Source organism: Cucurbitaria berberidis (assembly GCF_010015615.1).
Source record: "Cucurbitaria berberidis CBS 394.84 unplaced genomic scaffold K460scaffold_4, whole genome shotgun sequence".
In the NCBI taxonomy this organism is placed as follows: Eukaryota; Fungi; Ascomycota; class Dothideomycetes; order Pleosporales; family Cucurbitariaceae; genus Cucurbitaria; species Cucurbitaria berberidis.
The window spans coordinates 4,207,459-4,235,344 of record NW_024468938.1 but is presented as its reverse complement, the minus strand read 5'-3'; the positions used below and the strand labels follow the sequence as shown (position 1 = coordinate 4,235,344).

The 27,886-nt window shown below is 51.7% G+C and overlaps 9 protein-coding genes across 9 annotated transcripts; 4 read left to right on the top strand and 5 right to left on the bottom strand.

The window, feature by feature from the left end:
- Positions 1-420: 420 nt before the first annotated feature.
- K460DRAFT_369092 (uncharacterized protein) lies at positions 421-3,213 on the bottom strand. Its single transcript, XM_040933894.1, has one exon. The coding sequence runs from the start codon at positions 3,080-3,082 to the stop codon at positions 686-688; it is 2,397 nt and encodes a 798-aa protein (XP_040786788.1). The 5' UTR covers positions 3,083-3,213; the 3' UTR covers positions 421-685.
- A 114-nt stretch (positions 3,214-3,327) lies between these two features.
- On the top strand, positions 3,328-5,081 carry K460DRAFT_388097 (uncharacterized protein). Its single transcript, XM_040935672.1, has 3 exons — positions 3,328-3,443; positions 3,494-3,577; positions 3,634-5,081. Exons 1-3 carry the CDS (start codon positions 3,347-3,349, stop codon positions 4,827-4,829), a joined length of 1,377 nt encoding a protein of 458 aa, XP_040786787.1. The 5' UTR covers positions 3,328-3,346; the 3' UTR covers positions 4,830-5,081.
- A 174-nt stretch (positions 5,082-5,255) lies between these two features.
- Positions 5,256-5,948, top strand: K460DRAFT_290793 (uncharacterized protein; the record flags this gene model as incomplete). The annotated part of the gene is made up of 1 exon (XM_040929231.1): positions 5,256-5,948. One exon carries the CDS (start codon positions 5,256-5,258, stop codon positions 5,946-5,948), a length of 693 nt encoding a protein of 230 aa, XP_040786786.1.
- A 699-nt stretch (positions 5,949-6,647) lies between these two features.
- K460DRAFT_419165 (arylsulfatase precursor) lies at positions 6,648-8,561 on the bottom strand (the record flags this gene model as incomplete). The annotated part of the gene is made up of 5 exons (XM_040937987.1): positions 6,648-6,983; positions 7,049-7,654; positions 7,708-7,992; positions 8,050-8,231; positions 8,282-8,561. 5 exons carry the CDS (start codon positions 8,559-8,561, stop codon positions 6,648-6,650), a joined length of 1,689 nt encoding a protein of 562 aa, XP_040786785.1.
- Positions 8,562-9,622: 1,061 nt separating this feature from the next.
- Positions 9,623-10,345, bottom strand: K460DRAFT_160771 (uncharacterized protein). Its single transcript, XM_040926882.1, has one exon. It carries the CDS (start codon positions 10,220-10,222, stop codon positions 9,827-9,829), a length of 396 nt encoding a protein of 131 aa, XP_040786784.1. The 5' UTR covers positions 10,223-10,345; the 3' UTR covers positions 9,623-9,826.
- A 2,309-nt stretch (positions 10,346-12,654) lies between these two features.
- Positions 12,655-15,307, bottom strand: K460DRAFT_369089 (uncharacterized protein). The gene is made up of 6 exons (XM_040933893.1): positions 15,052-15,307; positions 14,692-14,997; positions 14,406-14,633; positions 14,316-14,352; positions 13,312-14,267; positions 12,655-13,255 (listed from the first exon to the last, which is right to left on the bottom strand). The coding sequence occupies exons 1-6, from the start codon at positions 15,159-15,161 to the stop codon at positions 13,129-13,131; spliced, it is 1,764 nt and encodes a 587-aa protein (XP_040786783.1). The 5' UTR covers positions 15,162-15,307; the 3' UTR covers positions 12,655-13,128.
- Positions 15,308-16,552: 1,245 nt separating this feature from the next.
- K460DRAFT_397357 (uncharacterized protein) lies at positions 16,553-17,518 on the top strand (the record flags this gene model as incomplete). Its single annotated transcript, XM_040936150.1, has 2 exons — positions 16,553-16,699; positions 16,927-17,518. 2 exons carry the CDS (start codon positions 16,553-16,555, stop codon positions 17,365-17,367), a joined length of 588 nt encoding a protein of 195 aa, XP_040786782.1. The 3' UTR covers positions 17,368-17,518.
- Positions 17,519-18,817: 1,299 nt separating this feature from the next.
- Positions 18,818-21,761, bottom strand: K460DRAFT_288033 (ARM repeat-containing protein; the record flags this gene model as incomplete). The annotated part of the gene is made up of 3 exons (XM_040929013.1): positions 18,818-18,919; positions 18,970-21,597; positions 21,660-21,761. The coding sequence occupies 3 exons, from the start codon at positions 21,759-21,761 to the stop codon at positions 18,818-18,820; spliced, it is 2,832 nt and encodes a 943-aa protein (XP_040786781.1).
- A 4,112-nt stretch (positions 21,762-25,873) lies between these two features.
- Positions 25,874-27,568, top strand: K460DRAFT_357839 (SPRY-domain-containing protein; the record flags this gene model as incomplete). Its single annotated transcript, XM_040932065.1, has 3 exons — positions 25,874-26,273; positions 26,348-26,653; positions 26,706-27,568. 3 exons carry the CDS (start codon positions 25,874-25,876, stop codon positions 27,566-27,568), a joined length of 1,569 nt encoding a protein of 522 aa, XP_040786780.1.
- Positions 27,569-27,886: the final 318 nt, after the last annotated feature.

Sequence of the window (27,886 nt, the reverse complement as noted above, 5' to 3'; positions counted from 1 at the left end):
CCGTCTTTTTTGCTCTTTTTTTGGTGGCGTGGTGGATCACGCGTGGTAGACCTTTTTGGCCACGCTACCTCGACGAGGCCACACGTGATTGGATTATCCGTAGCAGCACGTTGTGTCATGTTATGCTAGCCAGATTTTCACATTATCGAGTATAACGCCCCATCGCATGTCCGCTGGGCATCTTCGAATCTTCGGGTTTCTTTGTCAGACTAGATTGGCACTTCCCTTATTTGGGTTCGTGGCTGTACGTGATATAGACTTTTTCATCCTGTGCTGTCCACCCAACAGGATGAATATGCCGTTCACTATGACACGTAGATCGATGTCAGAGCGGTTATCCTTGCCGGGCATGGTTACTAATTCTTTTCAAACAGTTTCGTCTCCGCAATTGAAGCGCTGGCAATAGGTTGGATTTCGTAATCGGGTATGCGTTTACTTATTTATTTATTTACTATATACTATCCAAAGCCTTCGGCTGGTATGCGATATGTACGTCCTCCAACAGTGCGCTGCATTTAGAAATTCCATAACTCCACGCTTGCTAATTTGCAGAAGCCATTCAAGGCTGAGAATGCACTAAAAATAGATAGAGATGTGCGGACTTTACTTTACTTTATGGGGAATATACGGTGGGTCGTGTCATCAAACGTGCGGGTTCATGAGGGTGGCAAAGAGAAGAGAGGGACTAAAGCTCGGACTTCGGGCAGAAACGGATTGACGTTTGAAAGATGGAATCTTGGATAGTTTCCAGGACGCAAAACTCTGGTTCGTGAATCTTGCGGTCGGTCGCGGAAAGCTCGTCGGCCATGATCTCCTCGCTGGTAGGTCCGACGGGTGCTGAGACGCTAGCGTTTTCCTCGAGGGCTTCCATAGCTAGATATTCGTCCAGATGAGCGATCAACTCGGTCTTGGCGTTCGGAAGTTCGACAACAGCATGCTCTGCAACAGCTTCGTCTGCAACAGCGACATCTACAACAGCATCATCTCCATCTACGACAGCTTCAACGGCGACAGCGTCCTCTGCAACAGTTTCAACTACGATAGCTTCAGCACTCGAGGCGGGAGATGTTGGGCTTGGTGTTTCCCCAGTAGAAGTCGACATTTCGATTCCCTTCGCCAACAGATTCGTGGTTTCAGAAGTAGGTGCACTAGTCCTCAGGCCAGTATCCGCAGTGTGAACTTCCGTCACGGTAAGTGTAGAGAAAGATGTCGCAGTAGTGGTAGCCATGACAGAAATCGTTGAAACATGATCGAGCAGGGCAACTTCGTTCGGTACTCCAACTATTTGCGGAGCCAGGAGCTGCTGTCTCCACGTAATGTCCATGTTCATTGACATGAACACAACGGTTGCACCGAGCAGAAGGATGGCAAAGTTCCGTTTATCTCCTAATAGGACGAGGAAGTAATTCTTCAAGAGCGTTCCGAGAGGGATCTCAGTTGCGTGAGGTCGGTAAGACATAGATCGTTGCCTCCTCCGAAGTTGTACGGCTGGGATGTCTTTAGACGAGGAGGACTCCTGTCGAGGAAGATCTTCAGCTTCGGATATTGTCTGTTCTTTAAGCGCGACCTCCAACGTGCGGAGCCGTTCAGCAATTGCATTGGACTCCGCAAGAGTCTGGGCTTCAAGTTCCAAACGTACCGCCTCTTTTGCCTCTTCAATCTTCTCCTCCAATACTTCCTCGAACCTCCGTCTTTCTGCCGCCTTCTCCTCCACACTTCTTTCTAGAGCAGCGGCAGCAGCTTCAAAGCTCTTCTGTAGCTCCAACTCCTCCAACTTCTTCTTTTCAGATGCCTCCTCCTCTAGTATCTTCTGCTTCGTAGCGGCTTCTTGGATCTGTCGCTGCAGTTCCACTGCATACAGCTGCTTCCGCTTATCTGCTTCCTGCTCTTCTTGCACGCGTCTTTCCAGCGTTTTCCGGACTTCCTCCGGTACCCATGGCGAGATCTCGACATCGCACCGCTCCATATCATTCCAGCAAGCGGACCATGCCGCGGCTCGCATCAGCCCGTTTGCGGCGTAGATTTTAATGTCCCACTTCCTTGAGCCGGCACCTACACCTTTACCGGGCCTCTTCAGCTCGCGATGGCAATCTACGCACATACTAGCATGATCAAGCATGTTCTCTGTGAGTGTACCTCCACTCATACGACTTCCTCGGCCTGTAGTATCGTCGGGGACGCTTGCCACATCATCATCCTCTTCGATATCTGTGTCATCGTCTGGTGGTACAAAGTGTCCACACTTGAGTAGTCGAGGCGTCTTTAATTCCAAATTCTCCAGTATGCGCTCCTCCAGCAGGTCGTATTCATCCCTTGGATGTGGTATCAACAATCCTCGCCGCATTAGGATGATGTCCTGAAGCTTTTCTTCCAACAGCTTGTAGTTCTCTACCAGCCAGTCGGGCATGATCCGAACCATCAAATCATGGGAGAAGGGTACCTGCATCGGCAGTATTGTAACGTGCAGCAGGACCAATGGAGCTTGCTGGGGGATAGGCGTGGGTCTTGGGCTGTGATGTTCCCTGATACTTCCTCTACGCGACCCTGATTGTCTTGAGACTGGTGTCTCGGATCTCCCACTTCTGCTCGGTGTAGCTACTTTGTATGACCCCTTCATTCGCTCACGGGAGGCTTCGTAGGTTGGTAGCGGCGGCGGGGAGGACATTTGCATTGCGCGCACAGATTCTGGGTTCCGAAATCGTGGTCGTTCTTTCTGTGGCGTGTACCGCTCATTGGCTGCGTGACTGGCTGGTGCCACGGGCCTCGAAGATACAGAGGTCTCGGATGGCAGCGCAGATATGAAGCTGTAATGGGTCACGCCTGATGATCGACGTGGCTGCGTAGTCGCTTTGCGTGACGTATACGAGCTTCTGTACGGTACAAGTTCTGCTCCGTCTTCACCCTCCTGCTCAAGCTCGATGCTGGGCATAGCATCATCGCCTAGAGGACGCGATAGCTCGGAATTGAATGATATGTCTCCTTCGAATACTTCTGACGGCGACAAAGGCTCTTGATCTTCTGGATCTTCATAGATAGCGAAAGGTGTAACGCCTGGCGGGGGCGGGTGGTGTATTGTAGCCATGTGGAATGTTTGTTGCTTGTGCGACGATATCGAGCGGATGTAACTCAGGGTCCAACTTGAGCAAAGAAAAGTGGAATAATGGTTCAGGGACGTCGTCCGACTTAGACTTAGACTAATGATGGGTTCCAGCGGTTGAGTGATGCGTTGTCGTTGTTTACACCGCCGGATTATCTTATTTCCGGTGGTTGCAGAGGGTAACCGGAAGTGAAAGCTGGCGGGGCCTATTTCGTCAGTTCATGCGACACTAGCCAACCCTACGCTACCATGGAGGCCCCAATAATACTTCCAAGCACACGGCTCTTCATCGGGCCTAGCCATGAGCTATTCGGCTTTGACAGGATATGGGTGAGCATTTTCGAAGGTACGACCTTGCACTCCAAAGTAACCGATCATGTATCTGATCCGCCGTAGGCCGTCACCGTGTCCTTGGCAGGAATGGGGATGATACACAGGACTTGAAGCTCCTCACGCGCATTCTCGAAGACGCTAACCCAAGTACGATTGAGACTTCCCACATGCCATTGTGCCTGGCAATGAGCTAAAAGCTGCAGAACACGCGCGCATTTCTCTTTGGTTCTATTTGACAGACAGAGATGTGCGTTCTGCATTCATGCCATCCGACGAATATCATTACACTCCTCATCCACATACAGCGCTGAATGGGCAAACTCCTTTGGTCTGGACAGTCGACTTTGATCAGAACCGCATCTTCTACGACCGAGATGGCATGCATTTGGTCCACTACTTCAGATTACCCGACGAACGCCCTCTGCGACTTCGACAGTTCCGGCATTATATTCCATCCCAGCCTTATGCTCCTATGCAACTTCCCATGACAGCAGCAAACCCATCAACGTCAAAATTTAAAAGGATCTCAGCACCACGAAACACGATCCCGCCCCAGCTCTTCGACTTCGTGTATCGCCTTGCACATGATTATGAGGTCAATTGGCGAACTAGCAAGTTCACAACCGAGAGCTACGGGTTACAGCAGCTTGCTAACGGCATCCTGAGCTGCTTTACATTGAACTTCAGAACGCAGGAAATTTTCCCCGCAGAGAGAAATGTGTCTCTTTTCCGATTCCCTGTGGATGTAGGGAACCTTTTACGCTGGCGTACTTGGCCTTCGCCCCCTGTAGTGTCTACAGTCAGCGTAGGAGACACACACATCCTGCTCACTGAACGAATAGATGAAGCCATGACACTTGTGAATGAGCATTTCGCGAGTGTTTGCAAAAGCCTCTATTTACGTGCGCATGGGCGGGCAACTGACCATGTGAAAACCCATGGGTGGCCGTGCTTCCACTCAGATACCGATGGGTGTACTACGCAGTATATCGTCACCACGATCCGGGAGATCCAGTATTTTAGAAAGACCTGCGAAACCGTCTCGCGCACACGCGTTTCGCCCTTCTTCAACGGCCCAGGTCCGCCATCAAGGATCGGCGTGCGCTGGATGTTGAACGCCATTCATGGACATGCGTATCCTATGTGTACACCAATCCATAAATTGCCTATCGAGCTGCAATATACGATACTGGACTTTACTTCGGCCGGAAGTTACATGGACCGCGCTATGTATGCGGGCGTGTTGGGCATTGGAGATTCTTTCGACTGGAAATTAGGCACACTACCACTCAAGCTTTGCCAGCTAAGTAGGAAAAGAACGTTGGATAATAAAAGATCCGAGCATCAAGTACTGTTCTGGGATGAATACGTTGCAATGTCGTATCAAGTGAAGGTTTAGCAAAACGGCCATTAACCGCACGTCGAATGACGCTCTTGGAAAGTTGTTCTCTTTCTAGTTCCAATATGGCAAAATGGACGACGTATAATGGCTAGATCTTAGATGTCCTTGAGCATATAAAGCAAAAAGTCCAGCCCGGGTAGGTTCAAGTAGCATAATTTCACGAGGGGATGATCAATTTACAGTTGCCGCTCTGACATTTTTTCACGCCGCCTCTAGGCCTGCTTCTAGCATCTCGGAGATTGCCTCAATAGCGCAAGGCGTTGATTCTTGGTTAGACTCCATTGCGGGTTGCTTGCTATGCTGTGAATTCAAGTAGAGAGTTGGCAAGTCGAGCAAGTAGTCCAGGAGCATCTACATTGTGAAGGATACGCACCGTCACCTGTCTTCCTCCTTCGAATCTCTCGTCTATTACTTCCCAAAATAATGGATACTACCCTGTCTCCGGTTGGGAACCATGAGCAATCGCCTATTCGACTTCGGCTGGATCTTTTGGAACGACTCCATTGGGATGTCTTCGGTTCGCTGGAAGACATCCAAGTCAAAAATAAGAAGGATATTTTAACGCCTTTCTCGGGCCATCGCATTGCTTCCGAGTCCTTGGCAAATCCACCCTTCACCAACATCGAGGTCAACATCGATAGGTGCACGCAGAAGGCCGCTCTCGACGAGACTAACGAAGACGAGGACCCATATGAGGCACCAGAGCCGCTAGTCATTAACAAGGAGGATGGGTCTCCAATATCGCTGCAAGATTTCGTCTTCCAAGTTCACGAATATCTCAACGCCAACAAGGAACAGCTTTACAAATGCGAAGACGAGATGTACATGAATCCAGTAGCCCTCGGCGACGGTCAACAAGCGGTTGAAGTCAATCCTAATGACGGTGAAGGCGTTCCCGATGGCGATGAAGACGCACCTGGATCCGAGGACGAGTCAATGGAGCGTGATCATTTCCTCAGAAGCGGCAATATCCCTGAAGGAAACCGGTTCTTTTTCGATCATGCTATGCTCAACGAGGTTGACACATACGAATATGACATTTACGTATCTGTATTTGTTGAGGGGCATATGGGACTTTCGCTTGAGAAATTCTTGGCGAGAAAACTCAGGCCATAGCAGCATGGAGCATACTCAACGCCGGCTTCATTGATATCTCCACGGTCGTGGGACGAAGATGTGAAAACTTTTGGATCCATTGTACGGCCACCCACGGACGACCACGGTTATCAAAACCATCCTGACCACACTGCCAGTCGTGCACTCTAAGGACCACGACTACCACAACCACCACGAAGCAGCCCGAGCCTACTGTCACGCCCCCGGAGTCTCCTGACTTCTCCAAGGACGTGACCAAATGCTACGACTCTGGTCAAGTCGGCAATCACGGCCATCTCACCAAGCCAGTCCACGATTGGTGCACCAGTAAGAAAGGCAAAATCGTGGAGTCGAAATACTTCTCTCCTGTCCTGAGTACATCGTTTCCGTGCTGCAATATTTGTGACGAGGTTGTCCCTATTGACATCAAGTGGAGTGTGGGGGTGCACGAGGGCTGCGAGTGGAAGGTTAATGTGAAAACATGTAAAGAGGAATTCCGCAAGATTATTGATGGTTATGATACCACACTGCGGATCAAAAGCAAAGTGGAAGGCTTATAGGAGACTGTATAACATGGAGAGTTGACCCCAACTCGCAGTTTTTCAATATGCCAGAATGTTAACTATTTATATATATATAATGACTAGGTAATAATAAGGGGCTAAACTACCTAACTACTAGTAAGGTTATAAAAGTACTAATATGATAGCTCAGGTACGTCTAAGTGGCATAACTCCACTCATCCCACTCCGGCCGCCAAACTACCGGTTCCAACTCCCCCTCGACACTCAATACCTGTCCTAGCGCGCACTCTGAAAACGTAACGGGGTGCTGATGCTCCAAGTAAAACTCGTCATACCTCTCATCCATCGCATCCTTCAGATTCCGAACGTCGCCGACAGGGTGCAGTTTCTCCCATGGCCTCGTACATGCCCGACCTTTGCAGCGCTTGAGAGTAAGCAGGAGTCCGTTGAGTCGCGAAGCTAGCTTGGCGATGGGCCAAGCGTTGACGGTGTCGTCGGTATTGTACAAGTTTTGAAGTTGATAAGGATCGTTCTAATACGGTTGGGTCAGCATGTACAATTTCTTCCATCTGATATATCAAAGCACAAAATACTTACGGTCATATCATATAGCTCATGGTCATTCGTGCACCATACTGAATACGCAAGATCATATTCCTCTCCAATCACTCTAACAGTCTTGTACGTGTTATTTGCGATCTTGTTCTGTCCAAAGAAAGTGTTTCCTTCGACTAGGTATTCGCCCCAGAACTCAATGTTGACGTGCTCACTCTTATCGCTGCGCGCTAGCTGCTCTTTTGTGACCGGAATAGGCTCTCCGTCGAAGTCTTCGCGCAACGGGATGCCTGCGAGAGTGAAAAGCGTGGGTACAATGTCGGTGTGACTGGAAGGAATAGTTTCCACTGCGCCTTTGGCGACGCCTGGGCCGCGGATAAAGAATGGGATGTTGACGTCTTCTTCGATGCCACAGCTTTTCCCTGGCGGAAGGCGGTGTTGCCCGATGTGGAAGCCGTTATCTGTCGTATAGATGAGATAGGTGTTCTCTAGCACCTCCGGGCTGGCGCTCAAGCGATCCATGATCGAGTCGATGAGCTCATCTACCGACTGCAGAGATTGCAGCCTTTTACGGTACCAGTCATCGTTGTACTCGATTTCAGATTGATTGAGCTGTCGGAGTGTCTTGAAGTACGAGGCTGTACCCGGCTAGAACGCAGAGTTTAGTGACCAAACTCACGTATGACGTGTAGACAACTTACAGTGTCTGGGTTGAACCCCGGCGTCCTTGGGACAGTAACATTTGGAAACAAATGTTCGTGCCTTTTCGCCGGTACTGGTGCATTGAACTTGACCGTTGGTCTCGTGATCGTTTCAGAATGGGGGGCAATTGGCGCGATGCCGAGGAAAAATGGTCGATTTGATGCGGCGATGGCATCGTCGAGGAAGCCAACGGCGGCAGCAGCGACAAGATCAGTAGAGTACTCCCCGGGAAGATTTCTGTATGGCTCGTGGTTGCGTGTCATTGTGGCATTGTAGAAGATATACTAGACGCGGGTAAGAGATTAGTGTATGTCTCACATGCAGTGTGTCTGGTTGCATACAGTTCCAGGGTCGATCAAGAAATCGGACCCGTTCCAGCCGTTGATGCGTGGTTTGTCGTAGGTATTGATGGAATGACCATTCATCATCTTCCCCGTATAATACGTGTTATATCCCGCATTTTGCAGCCAGACTGGAAGATAGTCATTGTTGAAACCCTCCTCAATGAATCTCGGATATCCACCTAGCGATTGTCAAAACCATGCTTCAACTTCCTCATTACTACCAATTTACCATATGGGGCAGAAACATCCGTGACATTGGTGTTATGCGCCGCTTTCCCTGTCAAAAGGGACACCCGCGACGGACAGCACAGTGACACAGTACAAAAGTGTTTCTTGAACCACGTCCCCTCTTGAGCGAAATGTTTCTGAACCGATTGTTGATAGTCCAAAGAGTTCAGGTGCATATCCTGGTCATCGGTCATGATAAAAATGAAGTTCGGCTTCGAAGCAATGCCCGTTACAGCGGACATGCCCGCAGAGAGCATCATCAACGCCTGGCTCGGCGTCATGGTCGATGATATTTGTCGGGAGAAATCGCTGCTGAGAGCAGAGTGACATGAATAAGATATTCATATTTTGCTTGAATATGACAAGAAGAGCTTGGTTCGGAGAAACCTTCGCCCATTTAATGTTGCGCGAGGTTTGATTCATATTGCGTGCTTCGGTAAAAAACTAGGTTTGTTCGTAGTGGATCGGCTGCAAAGCATTTAGAGGTTTACTCGGGCCGATGTGCTGAAGAAAAGCAAATGACGTAGTGGAGACAGCGAAATCGAAGACCAACAACAAGTTTCCTAGGGACGGCTAATGCTCGCTATGATGGAACTTATCTTTTGTGTAGGCTTTTGCATTTTTTTTCATTTTTTTTTACTGGGGTAATACTACCTCAGACGAGAATGGTCGAGGGCATGCGCTTGAGCAATATTCTACGTTGCGCACTCAACGCAATTTCAATGCGAAACGTCCGATGGAATGGTGGTAATATCACCACAGTAACTAAGCAAGCACCTGTATGAATATAGTCCAAAAGTATTAGAGTGCCAGACACAAGCGAATACTAAATACGATTTCAATCGAGACAATCGTAGGTCTGCCATATGCTATGTAGCAGCCTCGGCCTTTCGCTGCCTTACACTAGCATTTTTCTATGCGTGCCTTAGAAGCGACTATTCAAGTCAGTATTGCGAGAGTTGTCTGATACGACTTCTCTTTACCCAAGCTGCGAAATACTTCTTCACAAAGAAGCCGCTGGATCTTGAGCCATCGTCCATATACCCCTCGTATCCGACTCGCCGAGACATGGATTGGCGTGCGGCGTTGTCATTGCTGGCCTCATGTTCTGCTCTGCAATGTATCCCTTTTCGTTCCATCTAGTGTACGGCATACGCATCAGACATGCTGCCTAGCTCCCACGGTATGACGCTCTCGGATCGGATTGTAGATATGAGGACCCTCGACTGGGGGAAAACAGGTCGCTGGTTTGTGTGGTATGATAAATCGCATACGCGTTTTCGATCCGAGGCTGCGATCGATGCGGTAGGCTAGACATGATGCTATCATTGGAGGGTTGAAAAATCTTCACAGGTCGAACGCTGTGGGACGATCATGAGCGATTTGGTCGGTAGTCAAAGCCATCTGGGGCATCTCGGTTCGGTGCACCTAGGTAGTGTTATCTGCTTGTGCCCACAGTCCAAACGAGCCTCCAGGCTCTGATGTGAAATTGCAGCCTAGGTTGTAGCGTGCAGCAGGATATGCTCAACCGCTTGACTTTTGACCTTTATTTACTGCTCCAGGTCCAATGAGTTCCTGAACTCTGACCTTTCCCCACCCTATAATTTTCCTTTTTGCTCAATCCTGTCTTGTATTGCTGGCGCTGCGGTTGTAAGCCGTGCTCTGGTACTCGCATTCTATATCCTAGGTAGCTCAGGGCGTCTCGTCGACGATCACATATTTGTGGTGTACCTACTGCAACTAGTGCCGAGGATGCACAGTCTAGGGAATATAGCATCGCTCCAGGATTGAAGGCGGTATGACCTGAGAGTTTCTGGGGAGTCTTTCGGACAAGGTGAACTGACGCAGCAGCTGGCGGTCCTCCTTGCGCTGCAGATTTGCAAAGTCTTCCACTGACGGCAGAACACGATGGCAGTGACGTCGATAGTGTAGTAGATCTCATCGGGTTGGATCAGGGGGTATCATATAGGCGGTGTGGCATCCTCTTGTTCGCTGTGCGCGTCATCAGAAGGTCAGACATATTGTCTAAAACTTTGTCGTCGATGATGAGCCCCGTCGGAGAAGAAATCTCAATAAACCACTCTTGTCGACTACAATCTCTAATAAGGGTCGCTGAGGCATGGCGTTGTGAAAACGGCTCTTTCCGTTGATACGAGATTCATCTTCAAATCTTCGTATCCCTGACTCTATGGCTGGTTGTCTTATGGTAGACTTAGCGGATACGTTTGAGACGGCGCAGAGATCGACAACACTATGTTACAGGTGGGCGGGACGTTGCGAAGAAGAGGGCTACCTTGTGCTGACATCTCCGGGCCATCTAACAATCGCATATTCCTTCTCTTGCAAAACAATTCCATGCTACAGAAATAACTCTCACCAGCCACAATGGAATCTTTACTGAGATAGCCGAAAAGTCGATTGCTAGTCAGTCATCCTTCGGACGGTCCGTCCCCTCGGACAGATGCACGGTTAGTCATGGTTTCTTCCTCCAGATCAAGATGCCGCGGTAAGTCTGGAGGCGGACGAAATAAAAAGGATCGAATGATCAGAAAAAAATACAACCGAAATATTACCATTTTGCTCCAGAGAAAAAAAAGATGCTAAAAAAAGCCGGTCAATGCGTCTGATGGTCGCATCGCGATCCGAGCGGGGCTGGGTGGCCGGGCCAATGGCACGTACTTCCGCAATTGGATGCCTGAGGATCTAGCATCTGATAAAAAACCGATAAAAAGCGACTAAGAAGTCAATGGCGGCGAGTCATGTCATGCTCTTTTGCTAGTGTAGGTAGTTCAGCATTATCACAGTCCTAGAGCGTGTTTGATGTACTGCTGTTCGAATATTCCATCTCACTCTTAGATCCAGCAGTCAATCAATGCGGTACCCAATAACGGGATAGTGTGTACGGCGTAGCAAGAAGCAGATAGGGAGAAATCCTTGCGCGCATATCACCTTCCTAACTCAACCAACTTTTTATGAAAGGAAAAGAACAAGGCCCGATTTAGTCACGATGAGTGATGCATGGGAAAACTCCGGCGAAGATAGTCCGAGCGCGCGCTGCGTGCGGAGTGGACTATGCCGTGGACTCACGGAGGGGCGGTGGCAATAGCACGACAGACACAGCGGAGCCCAATTCAACGGAGCGGAGGGCGCTGATCTTTCGGAGCAACGAGCAGCGGAAACCACACATGGCGGTCGGTGGGGTCTTCTTCTCCTCGCTGCCTCGCCTTGCACGCACGCACTCTGGCCCGCTTCGCCTGTCCCTGCCCCTAAGGATGCGGCTAGCCGGGAACCAGTTGAGCTAAAACCTTTAGGGCCTCCCGTTAGTTGGTACAAGCGACGACTGCTAAAGAACCAAGGCTTTCTCCCGACCTTGGAACCGAGGTAGCCGAGCAGAGAGGATTGATTCACCCTCGCGATGATTATCATTGACAAGAGCATCATTAGTCCGAAAAGACGAGGAAGGATTGCCACGTGGGAAGGAGAATCTGACTCTGTGTTTACTCATCAGAAAGAACACTACCAATGCGCGCTGGTATTACCGCTTTCAAGCATCTCGATGCCATCCCCAATTTACCGAAACAGCCTATGCGTCGGCCTTTCAATCAACCTTGAGCCACACCCTCACCGGTTTCACACCAAACCCATTATTGCATCTCAGCGCTATTGAACATAGTGGCTGTGCCGCCGTCAGCCTCCTCGCGAAACATCACCTAAACTAGGTAGCGAGAGCAAGTGACAGCTGCCCGCTGCTGATCAAAGCAACAAGGCTGCTAGGGAGGCCGCCCTCATCCGACGGCGCCAAGCCTAGCCCGGAAAGGGCCTGTGTCCAAAATGACATCAAAGCAAGCTACGTTTCCCTAATGTTGCGGGTGTGCTTGTTTGGTAAAAAGAATCGGTTCCCGTCAAAGGAAAAACAAGCGAGCCATGTGCTTGGTTGCCCGTTCTTGTACAACACAAGAGCAGAGTTTGAGCGGAACATGGATGGGTCGTCCCCCCGTGGTTGATTGTACGTAACCTAGTTCGGCGGAAAGATAGAGCCGATCTCAGGCCATGTGGGGTTGGCCCTGCTGATTGGCGGATTCGGTCTGTATTTTTAGGAAAACTGGTTGCCTGTTCATCTTGGAATCCTTTGATGACGTGACAGGGTTAGCCTTGCAAAAGTCCACATGTGCGCGCTAGAGAGGGCTCCACACTAAGACAGATCCAGAGAACCTTAATTCTTCTTTGCATGCTATCGCTAATGAGTTTGCCTACTAGATATCGTTGGAGTTGATTGTCCAACAACCCACGTCCTGTGCTGACATTCCTTTGAGACCGCTCATGTCTGAATAAGGAACTTACGTCGCAAAAAAAAAAAAAGGCAAAAGATATGACCTGCTCCTTTTTGGTATGCAACATAACGTCGATGTAGCAACATGTCCAAAAGCTAGTCGTGCCCAGCGCCAAACAATGCAGTCATAAAAGTGTCGTAGCGCGGTGCAGGTGCCTCATTGGGCTGCCGCGCTGTGCCGTAACTCGGTGTCATGCCATGCATGGTGCACAACGTTCAAGCTCGGTTCCGGCTCCGCCTTACATAACAGGAGATGATGTGCATTAAAGCATCCTCTTCTCCGGCAACTGCGCCGAGACGCGTGGCGCAGCCAAACTGTGAATGGCTTTCTGCAACCTTTGAAATCCCGCTTTGCCAGTAGATGGCTCTGATAGGTTAGACGAATAGTAGACAGTTGATCGGAACTTGATCGACCAAAGATCTTTATACCTGATACTGTGGAGACAGTCAGGCTTGTGGGCTTTGTCGCGGAACCATCGAACCGGTGATTCCCCGAACGCCCAATCTCCCTGTCGATCTCATGCCTGACTGTACTGCGATGGAACAAAGGGAGTTCCGGGGGCCGCTTGGGGTGTTCTCCCTGAATCGGGCGTGGCGCTGGGATGAGGGGGCTGAGAAGCCACCACTCGAGTGTTATTGATGTTCCTGGAAGGTTCGTTCAGCGCGCTTTCGTTTACGTCCAGATAGGTGTAGCCACGAACCCGCTGGGATAACCCATAGGCACTCCATAGCCAAATCCATGTTCTTGTGGTGCCGAGTATGCCGGCAGCGCGGCTGCGGGAGACCCCAGCGGAGACGCATAATTACTTGACATGCTCGAGGACGCATAACTATTCGTCCCATACGCGTCCACAGTTGACCGTGGGACTTCGAGGTACGGTGACGTGGGCGTAGACGCCATTCCAGGTGGTAAGAATGAAAGTGGTGACGGGGCGAACGCAGGACTTAGGCTTTGACCATAACTGTACTGCGCAATCTGGTTTTCGAGATCCAAATTGATAGTCTCTAGCGCGTATGCGGGTTGTTGAACTGGGGAGACATTCGTCATCTGCTGCCGTGCCCACTCTCGTCGTGTTTTGTAGGTTGATATCATATCGAGGGGGAACTGGACCAGGTATGACATGGTCTGTATCCGTGAGTCGTATCGTGTGTCTTGGTAGCCCTGGACAAGTAGGACAATCTCTTCTAACGGACGAAGGGATAGGTCTGCTACGAAAACAGACGCGACGTCGGGGAACATGGGCTCCAATGCAAGTGCAGTGGCGTAGAAGTGCGCCAACACGACGAGGACGTTGATGTCTCCGCGCTTGGCAGCCAGAAGAGAGATGGGTACCCAGAAGAGCCATTTTCGAAGGGCATATAGCTGGTTGAACTGTTCTTCAGGGGTTTGTGGTTGGTTGGAAGCCCCAAGGCGGTCGAGGTAGCCTTTCAATTGATCAACCCATTTTGTCTCCTGATCATTCCGGCTCAAGTAGGGTTGCAGTCGTTGCAAAGAGGTGTGAATATCTGACAGGGCGTTCAAATGTTCTCTTCGCGATTCTTGGGATATAGGCGTGCTGATCGGGTTCATGAAATGTCGGTTGAGCATAGGAGTGTGCTCGGCAATGTAGTCGGCAAACAACGACTCATGTCGCCATGGCTGCATAGACTGAATAACCTAATTTACAATTAGCCGGTGAGGTTACACAGCCGTCAATATACTTGCCGTTCTTGTGCCCGTCACCAACGAAGCCCAGCCTCGCCTAATTGTCTTCTGTCAGTATTGGCAGTCATTTCACCAGGGAGGATATCTTACCAGTCGGTTGCCTGCCAGGCGAGGAGAAGAGACGAAGCAAGAACCGCATCCGAATTCAGTTTCGTAAAGTTCGTAATTCCATCGTGTAGCCCCTTCAAAGCAACGCTTACGTGGTGAAATGCCAGATTTCGAGTTTCATTCGACTGAGAAATCCACGCCAAATGTGACGCGGAAAATGCGAGAATAGAGTGCATGACAAAGGGGTGAGATGCGGCGATGCTCAAGAATCTAGAAAGGCGTCAGAGCTGCTTTTGGGTCTAGTCGCGTGGGGAGAAGATTGGCTCACTTGGGCATCATATCGGTCCAAAGTGTCGACTTTGATGTCCTGTTCCTGAACATCTCATTCGAAATGGAAGAGAGGTGATGAATCAGGCGGAGGTCAGTCTTGGGCAAGGCGCGCCATTGAGGCTGCGGATATACTCGAAGTTCGGGGAAAGGAAACTCTCCCGTCTGTCTCCAGACTTCGATTGTGGCCTCGATCTCCGGTGTCCACAGCAGGTTTGGCTGCTGGGGAGACTGAGGAGACTCGGGCATCATGGCAGCCGGGCTGTCCATGTAGTCGCAACGGACTTGATGCTTGGTGCAATTACGGCTGGCTTGACGTTGGCATTCGGGGCGTAAAAAAGGGTTAGGATACAGTGCTTACCATTGCGGGAATGTTTCATCACAGCGGATATGCCGTCTCTTGCACGTCTTGCATCCCTTGCGGGACTTGGTATGGCTGCGCCTCGAAGGGCCTCCACCTGGGCCAGCCATTTGGTTAGATGGGAATGATGAAGTAGTTTAGCGAAAGTGGGAAGGAATTAGGGCAGCGAGCTTGGTGGTGTAAGCGCTCGGGCGCGGGTGGAGTCGTAGTCAGTGTGCTCTCGTAGGGTGTATACCAGAGGAACAGAAAGGTTGAGTAGGCGGCGGCGGGGGGGGGGGCTGAGTATATGCGGGCTGTAGATCTGGTGGGCGGTTGATAAAGCGAGGGTAATGGGGTCGAAACCGGTGACTAAAACAGGGAAGGATGTTGATTTGGAGGTTGGCGATGGACGTTTGGTGATATATAGCGCTGGGCTGGATGGGATGAGCTTAGATGGCTAACTAGGGCTAACGATTATTGACGCAGAGCCAGCAAGTCTCCAGCGGAGAGGTAACGAGGGTACGACAGGGCAAGGTAACAGCGGATATGGACAAGAGAGTCCGCAAGATGCCCCCTGCAGAATGACCATGCAGGATGCGGACAAGGCTACGAGACTAGAGGCTCGACAGGCTGAAGAGGGACCTTGGGCGGCATGGGGAGTCAAAGTGCAGGGTGAATTGTGGCCGGGTCCCAAGACGACAGAGGTCAAGGACGGGGCCAACCACGGTTAGGCAGAGAGTAGCGTCCACACAAATAGCAGTGACGCCACGAGCGGCGGAGAAGGGAAGAATTGGGTGGCAGCCGGTAGACGGCGAGACGGGAGAAGCTAGCAGGGAGGGCCAGAGAAGCTTGCGGGAGCTACAGCTATGGAGTGATTGAATCACAGATGGGACCGGCTGGCTTCTGCTCGTATGACATAGCCCCCCGGTGTAACTCCCGTGGGGATAAAGCTTCTATCCAGGGCCATGGACCCCCGTCTCTTCGCTTTGGAGAAGAAGGGCCTGGCGTCAAGTGCTGAAATGACGAAGGCGTATATGGGTCGAGGCATGGGACTGGAGCCACTCAGCAACCCCTGCGCCAGGAAGGAACCCCAGGCTTGGGGCGCTCTGCGAACGTCTCTGGCTCGCCGGTGGGCCCTGGATGAAGATGCGGATGGAGCGCTCGTCAGTGAAGGGCCCTGGTCGTCCCGCATGGCAACGGAGACGTTTTGGACGTGCAGGCTGTAGGGGTGTAGGGTGCATGAGCCGCTCCAGCTGGCGGTCAAAGTGCTGAGAGGCGCAAAAACGCCGAGTGAACGGCATACAGTACATGTGTGCGGGCCGTGCGGTGGACGCGATCGACCAGTGGCATTGCGCCAGGCACGTTTGGCCATGGTGTTTCGCGGTAGACAGGAATATACAAGAATAAAACGGTGAGTGAGCACGAGCTGGTCCTGGTCCTGGCCGGTCCTGGTCATGGTCATGGTCAGGTCAGCCGGAGCGCGCGCTGGGCGAGTTGCGCCGCTTCAACTCTGCTCTACGAGATGGCCAACGGCACCACGAAAGAGGGCCGTGGCGTAGCAGCGGACCCCATTCAATTCACCCTGATGAAGCCGATGCGCAGGGCGGGCAAATCAGAAGCAGGCGGTGCTGATGGGGGGACGACGGATGGGATGCGAGGCACCAGAGAAGTTCGCTAGAGGGAGGCCCTTTGGCTTTCTGCGGCCAAAAATAGCTCCTGGCGCCTTGACCCGACTGTGGCTACAGTACCGGTACACACACACACACACACATCTCGTCTGTCACCAGATCATACACAGACATAACCCAATCTGCCCTCGCTGCTAACCCCCGCAGACCATAGGCTGGCCTCACTTTCTATTTTGTCGCTTTATCGAAATACTACGCTGGCCCATAGCTGCCACCGCCACTGTGCCGAGGCATTGCAGACGACCTCCACTCCGCTCCCACCCTCTCTCTACGCTACTACGGCTACTACGCTCCCCTCGGCCGCCGGCCTACGCGAGAGAGACAGACAGGGCAGTACGCACTGGGTAAAGCCAGCCTGTCCTCGTCTGTGTCTTACCCATTCATTGTTTTTTGGCAATATCCTCATGCAGCAAATATTGCGACCCTGGCTTACGCGAGCGCAGCCATGGCGAACCTGGCGGAACACGCTGCGGTGACATCTGCGAGCTACCCACCCAGCTCTTTGTCGCCGATAGTCCACGGCGCCGGACCCGGCCTGCCGCTGCAGGGCTGTCTGTTTGCTGCCATGACGTTCCGCTCAGATAATGGCTGTGGGTGGAGACGACCGACCGACCAAAGAGCTAAGAAAAGCAAACTGAACGAACGCTAACGGCCGGCCAATGCACTCGCGAAAGCAGTGTCAAGTCCATCATGGCCTATGTGTATTCCCATCGCGAGCCGTCGTGGGCGTGACCAGGTGAGGTTGGCTTTGGAACGGATTCTAGAAAACTATTCTTAGCGATAACCTCTTTGAAGCGTGCAGCTCTCGTCCAGGGTAAACCATGCCATCTCTGGGGTTCTGCAGCCAGGGTCGAGAGAACAACCTCTTCTCCATTGATTCGACTGCCTTTTGATCCTGCGACCAGCACTGGATGACTCTGCTGCACCCAGTTGCATTTTACTCTCTCCATTCGTCGCTACGTGATTGACTTTGATCCTTCTCCAGGCCAAGCCGGCAACATGGGATTAAACCGGCCCGCGCGCGCAATAAATAAACCCCATCCATCCATCCATCCAGCCATCCATCTACCTGCAAGCCACACACGTTGTTCCCTACTACTAACTACCCAAACGAGCCCTGCCTCCACCCAGACCGACTTTAAAAATAGTCCCCCCCCCCCCCCCCCCCCCCCCCAGCCCTGTCCTTCCACCGGCGCCGACACGGGTCCCGCCACAGTGCGAGCGTGGCAGGCCACCACAATAAACACACGTTCCCTCATCCCGCTGCCACGGGCCATCGCGTGCTCAATAGCACTTCTTCCTTTTCCGTGTGCTGAAACATTCACACTGGCCGCTGGCCGCCGAGTCCGATGTATGTAGTAACCGTTTGGCCTATAATTCTCCTAAAACGCTCCTCCCTCTTTCTAGCCTCCTCCACTACCTATACAGATCGACGCCAAGGTCTCTGAAGCACAGACTGTCACGAGAGTGTGTGCACCTGCAAGTCGATGGCAGCACCTCCAGAAGGAGCTGAGCTTGACGTCGAGTAGTTCACATCCTTGGTCAACGGTAGTGACAGTTGAGGTATTAATAGCAATATCCTTCTTCCTTCCCTGTTGCTCGCGTGGTCCATCCTGCAGGACCCATTGCATTGAACCGCAAATGGCGGTTAGCATGGCGACGTACATGGCGCTCCCTCATTTTGCCAAAACAACAACATGGGCATGTGGGCGTGACAGAAAACGACTTAATTTCATGTCCGCCATGCGAGGACGTGTTCTAGGCTACCTACAGCTATGGATAATCGTTGCGCAACCAACAGGAAAACGCCCGGAAATGTCTCAAAAGCTTGCCACCGAGGGACTATCCCTTTACAATCCCACCGAGTAGAAGTGGAAGAAAAAAAAGTCGCTCGCTCAAATAGACCCTCTATACATGCCGTGGCCTTCCAATATTGTCTCGTAAATGCTCATTGATTGCTCCGCCCTGACTTTGTAGGTGCACGTGGCTCCTTGCCATGTCCAGAGACTCATAATCCCTTGTGGTATCCATCTCTTCCTCTATCCCTCCACTCATGATCCAACGCCTACAGCTACATACACGAAAATAGAAGAGTGGGACTAGACGCTATACAGTTCCCGAAGATTGGCTTGTTGATCGGCGGGTAGGCCTCCGAGAAAGGCATCAAAGTTGGAGATCATACTCTTGTACTGCTGAATGACCTGAGCATCAAATTAGCTTCGTCGCTATAGCATCGCCTAATATGATTTACCTTTTGAAACGTTTCCCCAAATGGTCGTCCTACTGGACTTTGCACAATCTTGCTCTTCGCTCGGGCCATCTCACTAAAAAACTCGAGAAGCGATTGCTCCATAGCACCCGGGTTAGCCAGCATAATCTGCATAAAACCCGTAAGGGCGTGCAGTTTCTCATCCGTCCACATGACCTTCTTGATGGCACGGAGGAAAGCAGGCGCAATTTGAGCGAGATGCACAGCGAGCTGCTGTGCACAGCCCAGCCCTAGTCTTCCCAATGCAATCGCTGCGTTCTCGTTCAAAGATTCTGGCACCTTCTCGTCGAATAATATTGTGCCCATTTTCCCGAGAAGCCTTTCCACGTAGGGCTGCATGCCCTCCTTCTGCCTCATCGAGATTTCTCCAACGGACCAGCAGGCATTGTTAATGACTGAATATAACGTCTCGTCGCCTTCATGTTGAAGTTGAGTAACCTCGAGTTGGGCGATGAGGATTTCCAAGATGGTGGGCAAACAGGGCTGCAGCTGTTCGAAGACATAGATGGCACAATCTCCCAGAAGAGCGTAAGCGGATTGTCGTACATCATTGTTGGCGTCTCCCATACAGACAGCCAGCAGCTGGAAAAAGCTAGACGTGCCTGCAACTAGTTGCGCGCTATCCTGAGGCGGCAGTGCTTGTATGATGGCACTGAGCAAGTCCAAACTCGTCACCAAGAAGTCTTTGTCTGGAGCCTCGAATCCTGGATTCTCAACTGCAAACACACCTTCTTCTAGGTTGCGGTGTATGATCTTGACACAACGCGCAAAAATCCCGCCCGCATACTGCGAGAACATTGCGCCGAGTGCTGTGGCTACGTACGAAAGACACTCAAGTAGAGGGAACATCTCGCGCGACTGGTCCGAAACTTTGTTCCATCGTTGTAAGAGCGCTGGCATCAGTATGCTGACAAGATCTTCCCTCGCAAGTGCAGGGCCAACGTGCTCAGCCAGCGTTTGAACACAATCGTAGAGAATGAACATGTTCCGGTCTTTGTACATTGCAAAGCATTGGACGAACTGACGCACGATGACTGCACAGTAATCCTTTAGTTCAGTGCTCGCCCTTTCTTCAAGGTTTGCAAAAGCGGACGCTGCAGCCTCCTGGACCTTCTTGTTCGTATCGAGCATCTTTTTGAGAATTCCTTCCATGACCGGCTCAAAGAATTGTCGTTTTCCGGCCGGGTCGAGGTCCGCTGCCCATCCTGAGTATCGGCCTAGGGACCAACATGTGATTTGCCGAACAACAGGCTTGGGATCCTGTAGGAGCGTTATGAGGTATGGTGTGAGCATTGGCAAATGCGGTTCAACAACCCCCATACAACCATCCGCTATCGCGCCAAGCGCAAGCACAGCCGATTCTCTATTAGGCCAGTCCTGGTGATTGAGGTTATCGGTCAGATACGGGAGTGTAGCTTGGAAAACAGCCTCATGGAAAACTGAAGCGAGTACGTCGAGCGCCGCGGCCGAGCACTTTCGGAGGTTCCACTGCTCTTCTGGATCGCTAAACTCGTCGTCGTCGTCGTCGAACTCGTCGATTTCACCATCACTGAGGTCATCGTCGATTCTTTCAGCGGAAGGTTCCACGTCTCCGTGAAGGCCGGATGCATCCAGGTCAGTGGCTTTGGTGGTTAGTCTTCCTGCCTTGCTGGATGCAAAGGTTGGTTTCATGTCCTGTTCCCGATCATCAACCTCGTAGTCCTCCTCTTCGCCTTCGAGGCGTAAGATCTCATCCTCACTGTAGACCATACTGGATAGAAGGACAGGTATAATCTTCGGCAAATAGGGCCCAAGGTGCTCGCGCATCTTTTCGTCCTCGCCAACACACAACCAGAATTCTGCGGCGTCCAAAGCTAGCTCTGCGTTGTCGTCACTGCGTTGCTGTGTAACCATGTAATCGACCAAGCCTTCCATATGTGGTACAATCTTTTGGGGAGCAATGTCTGCAATGTGTACGAAGGCGCGACAAACGTGCTTTCGAACGTCCTCACTCGGGTCACTGGCCAATTGGAAGAGCTGCAATAAAAGCGCGTCGATATTCGCCATGACAGCCTGGGGCTTCTCTGGGACGAAAATGTTGATGCTGGCTAATGCATCGGCGCGTACTCGTGGCTGGGGACTTGTTGTGAGTTCTAGAAGTTTTGGAAATATGAAATTTAGGGGCTTTTCTCCTTGATATTGCTTGTCGAGCGCCTTTCGACTGTCTTCGCAAATCTTCAGTAGGGCGCTCATGCCGCCCTCTTGTGCCTGGATCGAGACACTGCCACTGGCATTGCTGACCATGTTGAGCAGCTCTGATAGAACCTGGGGCCAGCCCATAATGCCTCCCTGCCGCACGATCTCAGTGATTACGTTCCCTGCGTATCCTCGTATCTGCGAGCTTGGATCTTGTAAGCCGATCAATATTATCGACCGAATGTATTCCTTTGTGCTTTCGGGCATGGTTTTGTACGTGGTTTTGACATCGTTCTTGAGCATGACGGCGGCCGCAGCGCGAGCCTGGAAGTAGCCACCGGCATCCATGTTCACGGCGGGCGGAGGCTGGCTGTTCGAGAAGACGTAGGCAAGATATTTGTCGATATCAGGAGAGCTTGTGGCCGACTTGAGCATCTGTAAGGCCACCGGGGTCAGCACATGGGGTTCCAATCAGTTTGTAGACTGAGCCAACTGACGATTCCGGCGTTGTTTCGCGCATTCTGGTCATGGCCGCTCAGCGAGTCCCTCAGGCACTGCGCCAGCTGCCGTAAAGGCTCCTCTTCGGGTTGCCACGCCATGTTGGAGGGCGGTTTGCTCTGCAGTGCGGGGCAAGGTGCAAAGCTGCCTCGGCGAGCCACCTATGAAAAGTACTGTATTGGAAGGTAGGAATGCGCTGCGGAGGCGACAAGGGCGAAGGAAAAGTAGACCGTGGCGGCTTAAGCTGGTTCTGCTGGTGCGATGCATGGTTAGCTCTGATCTGTGCATGGGTAAAACAATGGAGACGAATTGATGAGGGGCAGCCTACGTACCAGCTCGCGTAGTCAGGGCGTGTTACAAGTCGGCACCCATTCTGTCAGGTCTTACGAAGGATTTTGGCGTATAGAAATTTTACGTGCGCTGCAACGGCAAGTTTGCTAGCAGATGGCAACGCGGGGCGGAGGAGTGCAACGGCCTGGAGCCAAGGGTGGGCCTTGGGCGACACTATACGAAGACGGGAACGCGGTGGGACAATGTCAAAGACGAAGCCAGCAGCGCTTTCGGCGGGCTTGGAGGCGAGGGTGAGGGGCTCCAGCAGTAGGTTTGGTTCGACGTGGGTGTAGATTTGTGAAGTGGGCCCCTCTCCCATTTCGGCTAGGAGCGACGACAAGTGGAGGTGACTGCGCAAACACCTCTCTACGACGACGGCATCTCTACATACCACAGGATACTACTCGTTGCACCGTACCCACCTGTGCCCTTGCTCTGAGCCCATGTCGTCCTCAGAGGAACTACTCGCCTCGTCCACATGTCTCGACATGTTCCTCTCTCTCGCCAGCGCTGCGTCACGTTGCTCTTTCCTCTTCTGTTACGTCCAAGGCTAGAGATTTGGCAGGTGCAAGCCACTGTCCATGTGAACTCCTCACGCTTAGCTGACTCGTGCACGCGACCGTTCTGCTCTGCCTCTTCCAGACAACGGCCAAGTCTTCTTATGGCCTATTCTCTTTCGGTCGAATACCTGCCTTCGATTGCTTCTCAGCTTTCTGTTTGACCCCTTAAACACAGTTGGATCTTGCGACATAATCTCGACTACCCTCGACCCATTCACTGAGGTCTGAATCAAGTCTACCTCGGAACCCTCAGATCAGACCAACCTCTTGCGGGTCTATTACCTCACCTGGAAACCCCGTCACTCCTAAGAAAAGATCATAGAAGCTAACAAGGCGATCGCATATCGACGACGTGGTCAGCCCCTTCCACCAGTTTGGCCGCCTCAGCCAGCTCAAAGCGTACAGTGAAGCGCAAATACAGGTACAAAGCTTTCATTTGGAGCTGGTGCTGCTGCTCCCCAGAACCAATATCGGGTGCTACACCACAAAGGAACATTCCTCCGTGTTGAGATGAATGGGCATAGAACGATTCGGGAAGAACATAATCATGACATCGTTTTGTTCGATTTACTTACACCCTCATACAGGGACTGGGTTTACTAACCAGTGTATAGAGAACATAATGAAAGGGGAAGCACGACTGAAGAGTTGGTTCTATCGCTTCGGAGTTGTCGAAGCCCTAGTAATCTAAAGTTTTACGCCTCATCCTCCGTTTCTTGTTCGAAAGAGGACGCAAGCGACGTTTTAAAACTCCATTCGCATGTTGAACTGGCTTATAAAACCTAGTCGCTCGTCAGCGGAGTTGTAGACACTGTTGGCACCTTGTTGCACAAGATACGACACTGACGGGTGATGTGGGCACCCGCATCCTGAGGATAGGACTCTGCTGCAGCTCGTACTCGCATACTCCGTGCTTTGTGTAGTCTTGATGAACCTCAAGTTTCCCCAAGCCTAGCGAGCAAACGATAAACACGAGGCAGAGGTCTAGAAACGAGTGGGACACTCAGACTGGTCGAACTCGAGTTGCGCAGAGTCACGGTCACCTCTTGTGATGGCCAATCGAGCCTTCTTACTCGAGAGACCTTTGCTCACAGCTCACTTTGCAGGTGCTCTGCATGTGATCGACAATTAGATGTTACACAACCCAAACAACCCCTGAGTTATTCTCGACCCGAGGTCTTGATCCTCCGCCTCGATCATTTGTAAATAAATGCTACCTCAGCACTATATGCTGGGCTTTCATCCACATACATCCAGTATGTTATAGGCCGGCGGCTGTTCATTTCTTGGAAGACACTTGACATCATCGAAAACAACAATATCCGTCACACAGTGCGGGTAAGTACTGTCTCTCGGGAAATCCGCTCGCACATGGTCTCTTTGCATTCCCACACGCGTCGAGCGGCTGAGACAACGAATATGGACGAACGGCTAAGAACAAGGTCCAAAGCCGAATCCAAAGCTCCCCGCCGGCGGAGAGAATCTAAAGTCAAGAAATAGAGTGCACTCATGGCTCCCCTTGCTCCAAACAACGTTCGCAATTGGGAAATCGACTGCAGACTGGCATCAGCTTCTGGGAGGCATGATACTCGCAAACTCAGCGCGTGGGTGCTTCATGATAGATTTAATTGAGCAGCCGAGGACAGATTCCGTACAATTCCAGCAATCACCGACCAATTCTTGAATGCTCTCCACGTCAAGATGAAGTCAGTCGCCATGTCTGTCCATGTTCCACTTCACTCATTTCCAGCGAGATAACACGTACATTTCACTATCCGTTGCAACTTCAATTCCCTCCGTTCTCACAAGCACCTCTCGCATGTGAAGTATTAATTATTCATCGAACAACTGCGTTTAGAGTCTTCATTCACTGTACAATTAGAGCGCAACCTATGTAGAACCTAGGTCAATCCTTCTTGCAGAAGGACTCATCGCTAACTGAACAACGGTTCTCTAGTGGACATTGCAAATCGTAGCCGCAAAACACATTACAACACCAGTCCCACAAAAAGGCCGATAGAAGCGCTGAACAGCAACGAGTCGCCATTCATTCACGGAGAGTGGCTCTTGCAACTGTATGACTAGGGAAACGTAAGACTACGAGTGATTTCATTCAACGAATGTCTCTACAGCGTGATGTTGATAATAGATAGCTGATAGCTGACGTCAATCGCGGACGGGCAGGGCTGGCCCGCTATCGTGTCGCAAGGCCAAGGAGATTGACCGACATGTACATCAATGTGTCTAACGGTTCATGAACCATCGACTTTATCTTTAAGTGAGCTTTGACACATCCAGTGTTCCAAAATAGAGAAGAAGTGACAAGGAATTGTCGGAGCCATGATGGCGACATGACCTGGGCATTACACGGTCGTGCCATGGAGATCAGGTCTAGTATATGCGATTGAAGACTAGCACAGCTCAGGCATCTTCACTCAACACAAGGCCAACGGCAACGTGCGTGAGGCGAATTGTTAGGGGCTGCAACGGTTGACGCCGGGCCGCTGTTCCTAGGAAGCGCTGCATGGCGCTCTACGATGGGTGTTGGTGTTTCAGAAGTGTGCGACATGTGGAAAGGAGTGGACGATGGAATGCCGGGAGAACCGTCTGGCGCGCGTTTACAGAGGGATTGCGGCTGTGGAATAGAGACACGGAACTGCGATTGAAGAATGCACGTTCGTATTTGGTACTGCAGGGTGCGCCGAGTAGAGGTGCGCTGTCGCTGAGACGCAGGTTATAGTTGGTGTCTCGGTCTGGATTGTTACGCGGACGGTTTGAGCGTCGCGACTACCTGTTTCCGGACCTGCACTGATGATACAGGGCATTGCGGAGAAGAAGAACTCTGCCTCGACGACGTTGTAGCAACCACCGACATACTTCTTTTTTTGAACGAGAAATCAAACGGCACGGGAACACCGGCAGAGGTTGCGGGTCTTGACGCGTAGTGGTCTGGCATCTGATTACGTGCGGAGGTGGCAAAGAGCAGGCGCTCCCAAGCCAAACTGCATCAGGCACTGAGTCGGAGTCTCGACAACGACGCCAACGTCACACCTCCGACTCCTCTCACTCTTCCAGCGACACCGCGCTGGTCCTCAAAGCGACCAGCACCACTCCTACCGCTGCCTGTATCGCTATTTCATCGCCAGCACGTCCACAGGCGCCCTTCACTCGTCAACCAATCGATCCCCGCGGCTGGATCGACACCTCCGGGGACCACCTCAGGACGGCACAGGCGCCACTGTGCCTGCTGGCACCGCTTTCACCTCGTCGCAAACCTCTTGCTGCCACCCAGCAACGGTAGTCCACCCTATCGCGCCTTTACGATGCTGCCACAAGAACCGCTGCAGGCGGATTCGCCCTCAACGACCCTCTTCAGATCATATCTCCCGAACGGCCATGCCCCGTCCACACCGTCCGCATTTCTCCAAGGACAGCAAACTTCACATCATGATGCCGTACGGATAGCAAAATATCATACCGGCCTAGGTTCAACGGCGAAGGGCGTGATGATCGGCATCTTCTCTGTGCTGGGAGCCGCGGGCCTCTGCCTTATCATTGCCACCGTTATATATTACTTCCGGTACACACAGCAGGGTCGTATCTTCCTAGATCGGTTATCGCGGCCGGGTGAATACGACGATGAACAGCAGTTTGCGAAAGAGGAAGCCGAGGCGCTGGAGGAAATGGACGACATCCAAAGAACAGAGTACATGAGAGCAAAGGGTATGACAACTCGGCCTCGGACCTCAGCGGAGGGATAGATGTTTATTGGGAGGACTATTGCTAACAGTGTGTAGCTTTCGTACAAGTCAATCCGCCCGAATCCGTGCAGACCGACATTTCCTTATCGCAGTTCTTGGCAATACAAGAGAAGGGTGTATCTGCATGGGAGTTTGAGCCCGAGCTCGAGATTGCTAATTGCTTCGTCGAAGGCCGAACCGAAATCGAGTTCTTTGATTCCGAGTGCAGCGTACAGAGCAATCTGCCAATACCGAAGCAAAATGAAGTCTACTACTGGGAGGCCAAGGTTTATGAGAAGCCAGAGAACACAAGCATTGCTGTGGGAGTCACAACGAAACCGTATCCGTTGTTCAGACTACCAGGTGCGTCCAATACTAGAGCCCGCCTCCATTCCACACACTGACATATTTCAAGGGTACCACAAAGCTTCGATATCGTATACATCCAACGGAAATCGCCGATACAACCAGCCCTTCACGCCCTCTGCCTACGGTCCTGCATACGTCCAAGGAGATGTCATTGGCGTTGGATACCGACCACGAACCGGAACTCTTTTCTTCACTCGTAACGGGAAGAAGCTGGATGATGTCGCGCATGGTCTCAAGACCCAGAACTTCTTTCCAACTGTCGGTGCAAACGGGCCGTGTCAGGTGCATGTCAACTTTGGCCAGATGGGATTCGTCTTTATTGAAGCAAACGTGAAGAAGTGGGGTCTTGCGCCGCAGACAGGCAGCTTGGCTCCTCCACCACCTTATGGCAGCGAGCAAGGATCAATACTCCTAGACTCTGGTCGCGAGGGTATAAGAGAGGGAATGGCGGGAAACTACATTCAAGCAGGTTTCGGACATGCACGTTCTAGTAGCCAGCAAATGCGCCTCGGACGACATCAACCGACGAGCCCTGGGCCGCAGCGCAGTCCGACAGATATCTCTTTAGCGGCACTGAGCCTCGTCAACTCGAACGAAGACATCGGCGAGGGCACTAGCGCAGAAGGCAACACGACGATCACAGCTGCTCAAGGCCTTGGTTTCCTGCAGCCCGGGGACTTTCCACCGGAGTATAGCAGCCCTGTGGGGTCGCCCGCGGCTAGGCACCGAGACTCATACTGGGACGAGCGAGCACCACTTATGCAGAACCAACAACGCCAAGGCAACACCAGCCCACCGATTCCCAGCTACGATGCTGCTATCGCGCAGCACCAAACGCCACAGATACGACCGCCGACGATCAGGGTGCGGAGTTCTACGCAAACCTCGAGGCCAAGAGGGCCGCGCTGATGCGTGGTCGAACCCACATTGGCTCTACACCATTTCTCATTCTGTCTCGTATCTTTTGATCTAACTATACCCCAATCACTTAGCATTTCTCCTCTGTCACAGACTATTCGGGGAAGTGTGGCATGTTGTGAATAGGGTGCATGTGGCACTTTGAGCGAACGACTTTTGTCCGAGCTATTGGCGTTTGAAGCGAGCATTGCAACGTTACTTGGTTACGAACAATTCACATGGCGCCTGGCTGGGTTTGTCTCACGGATGTAAGGCGTCACAGGTCTAGACGGATTCATACCGTATTGCCAAACACATGGCTTGAGGAAT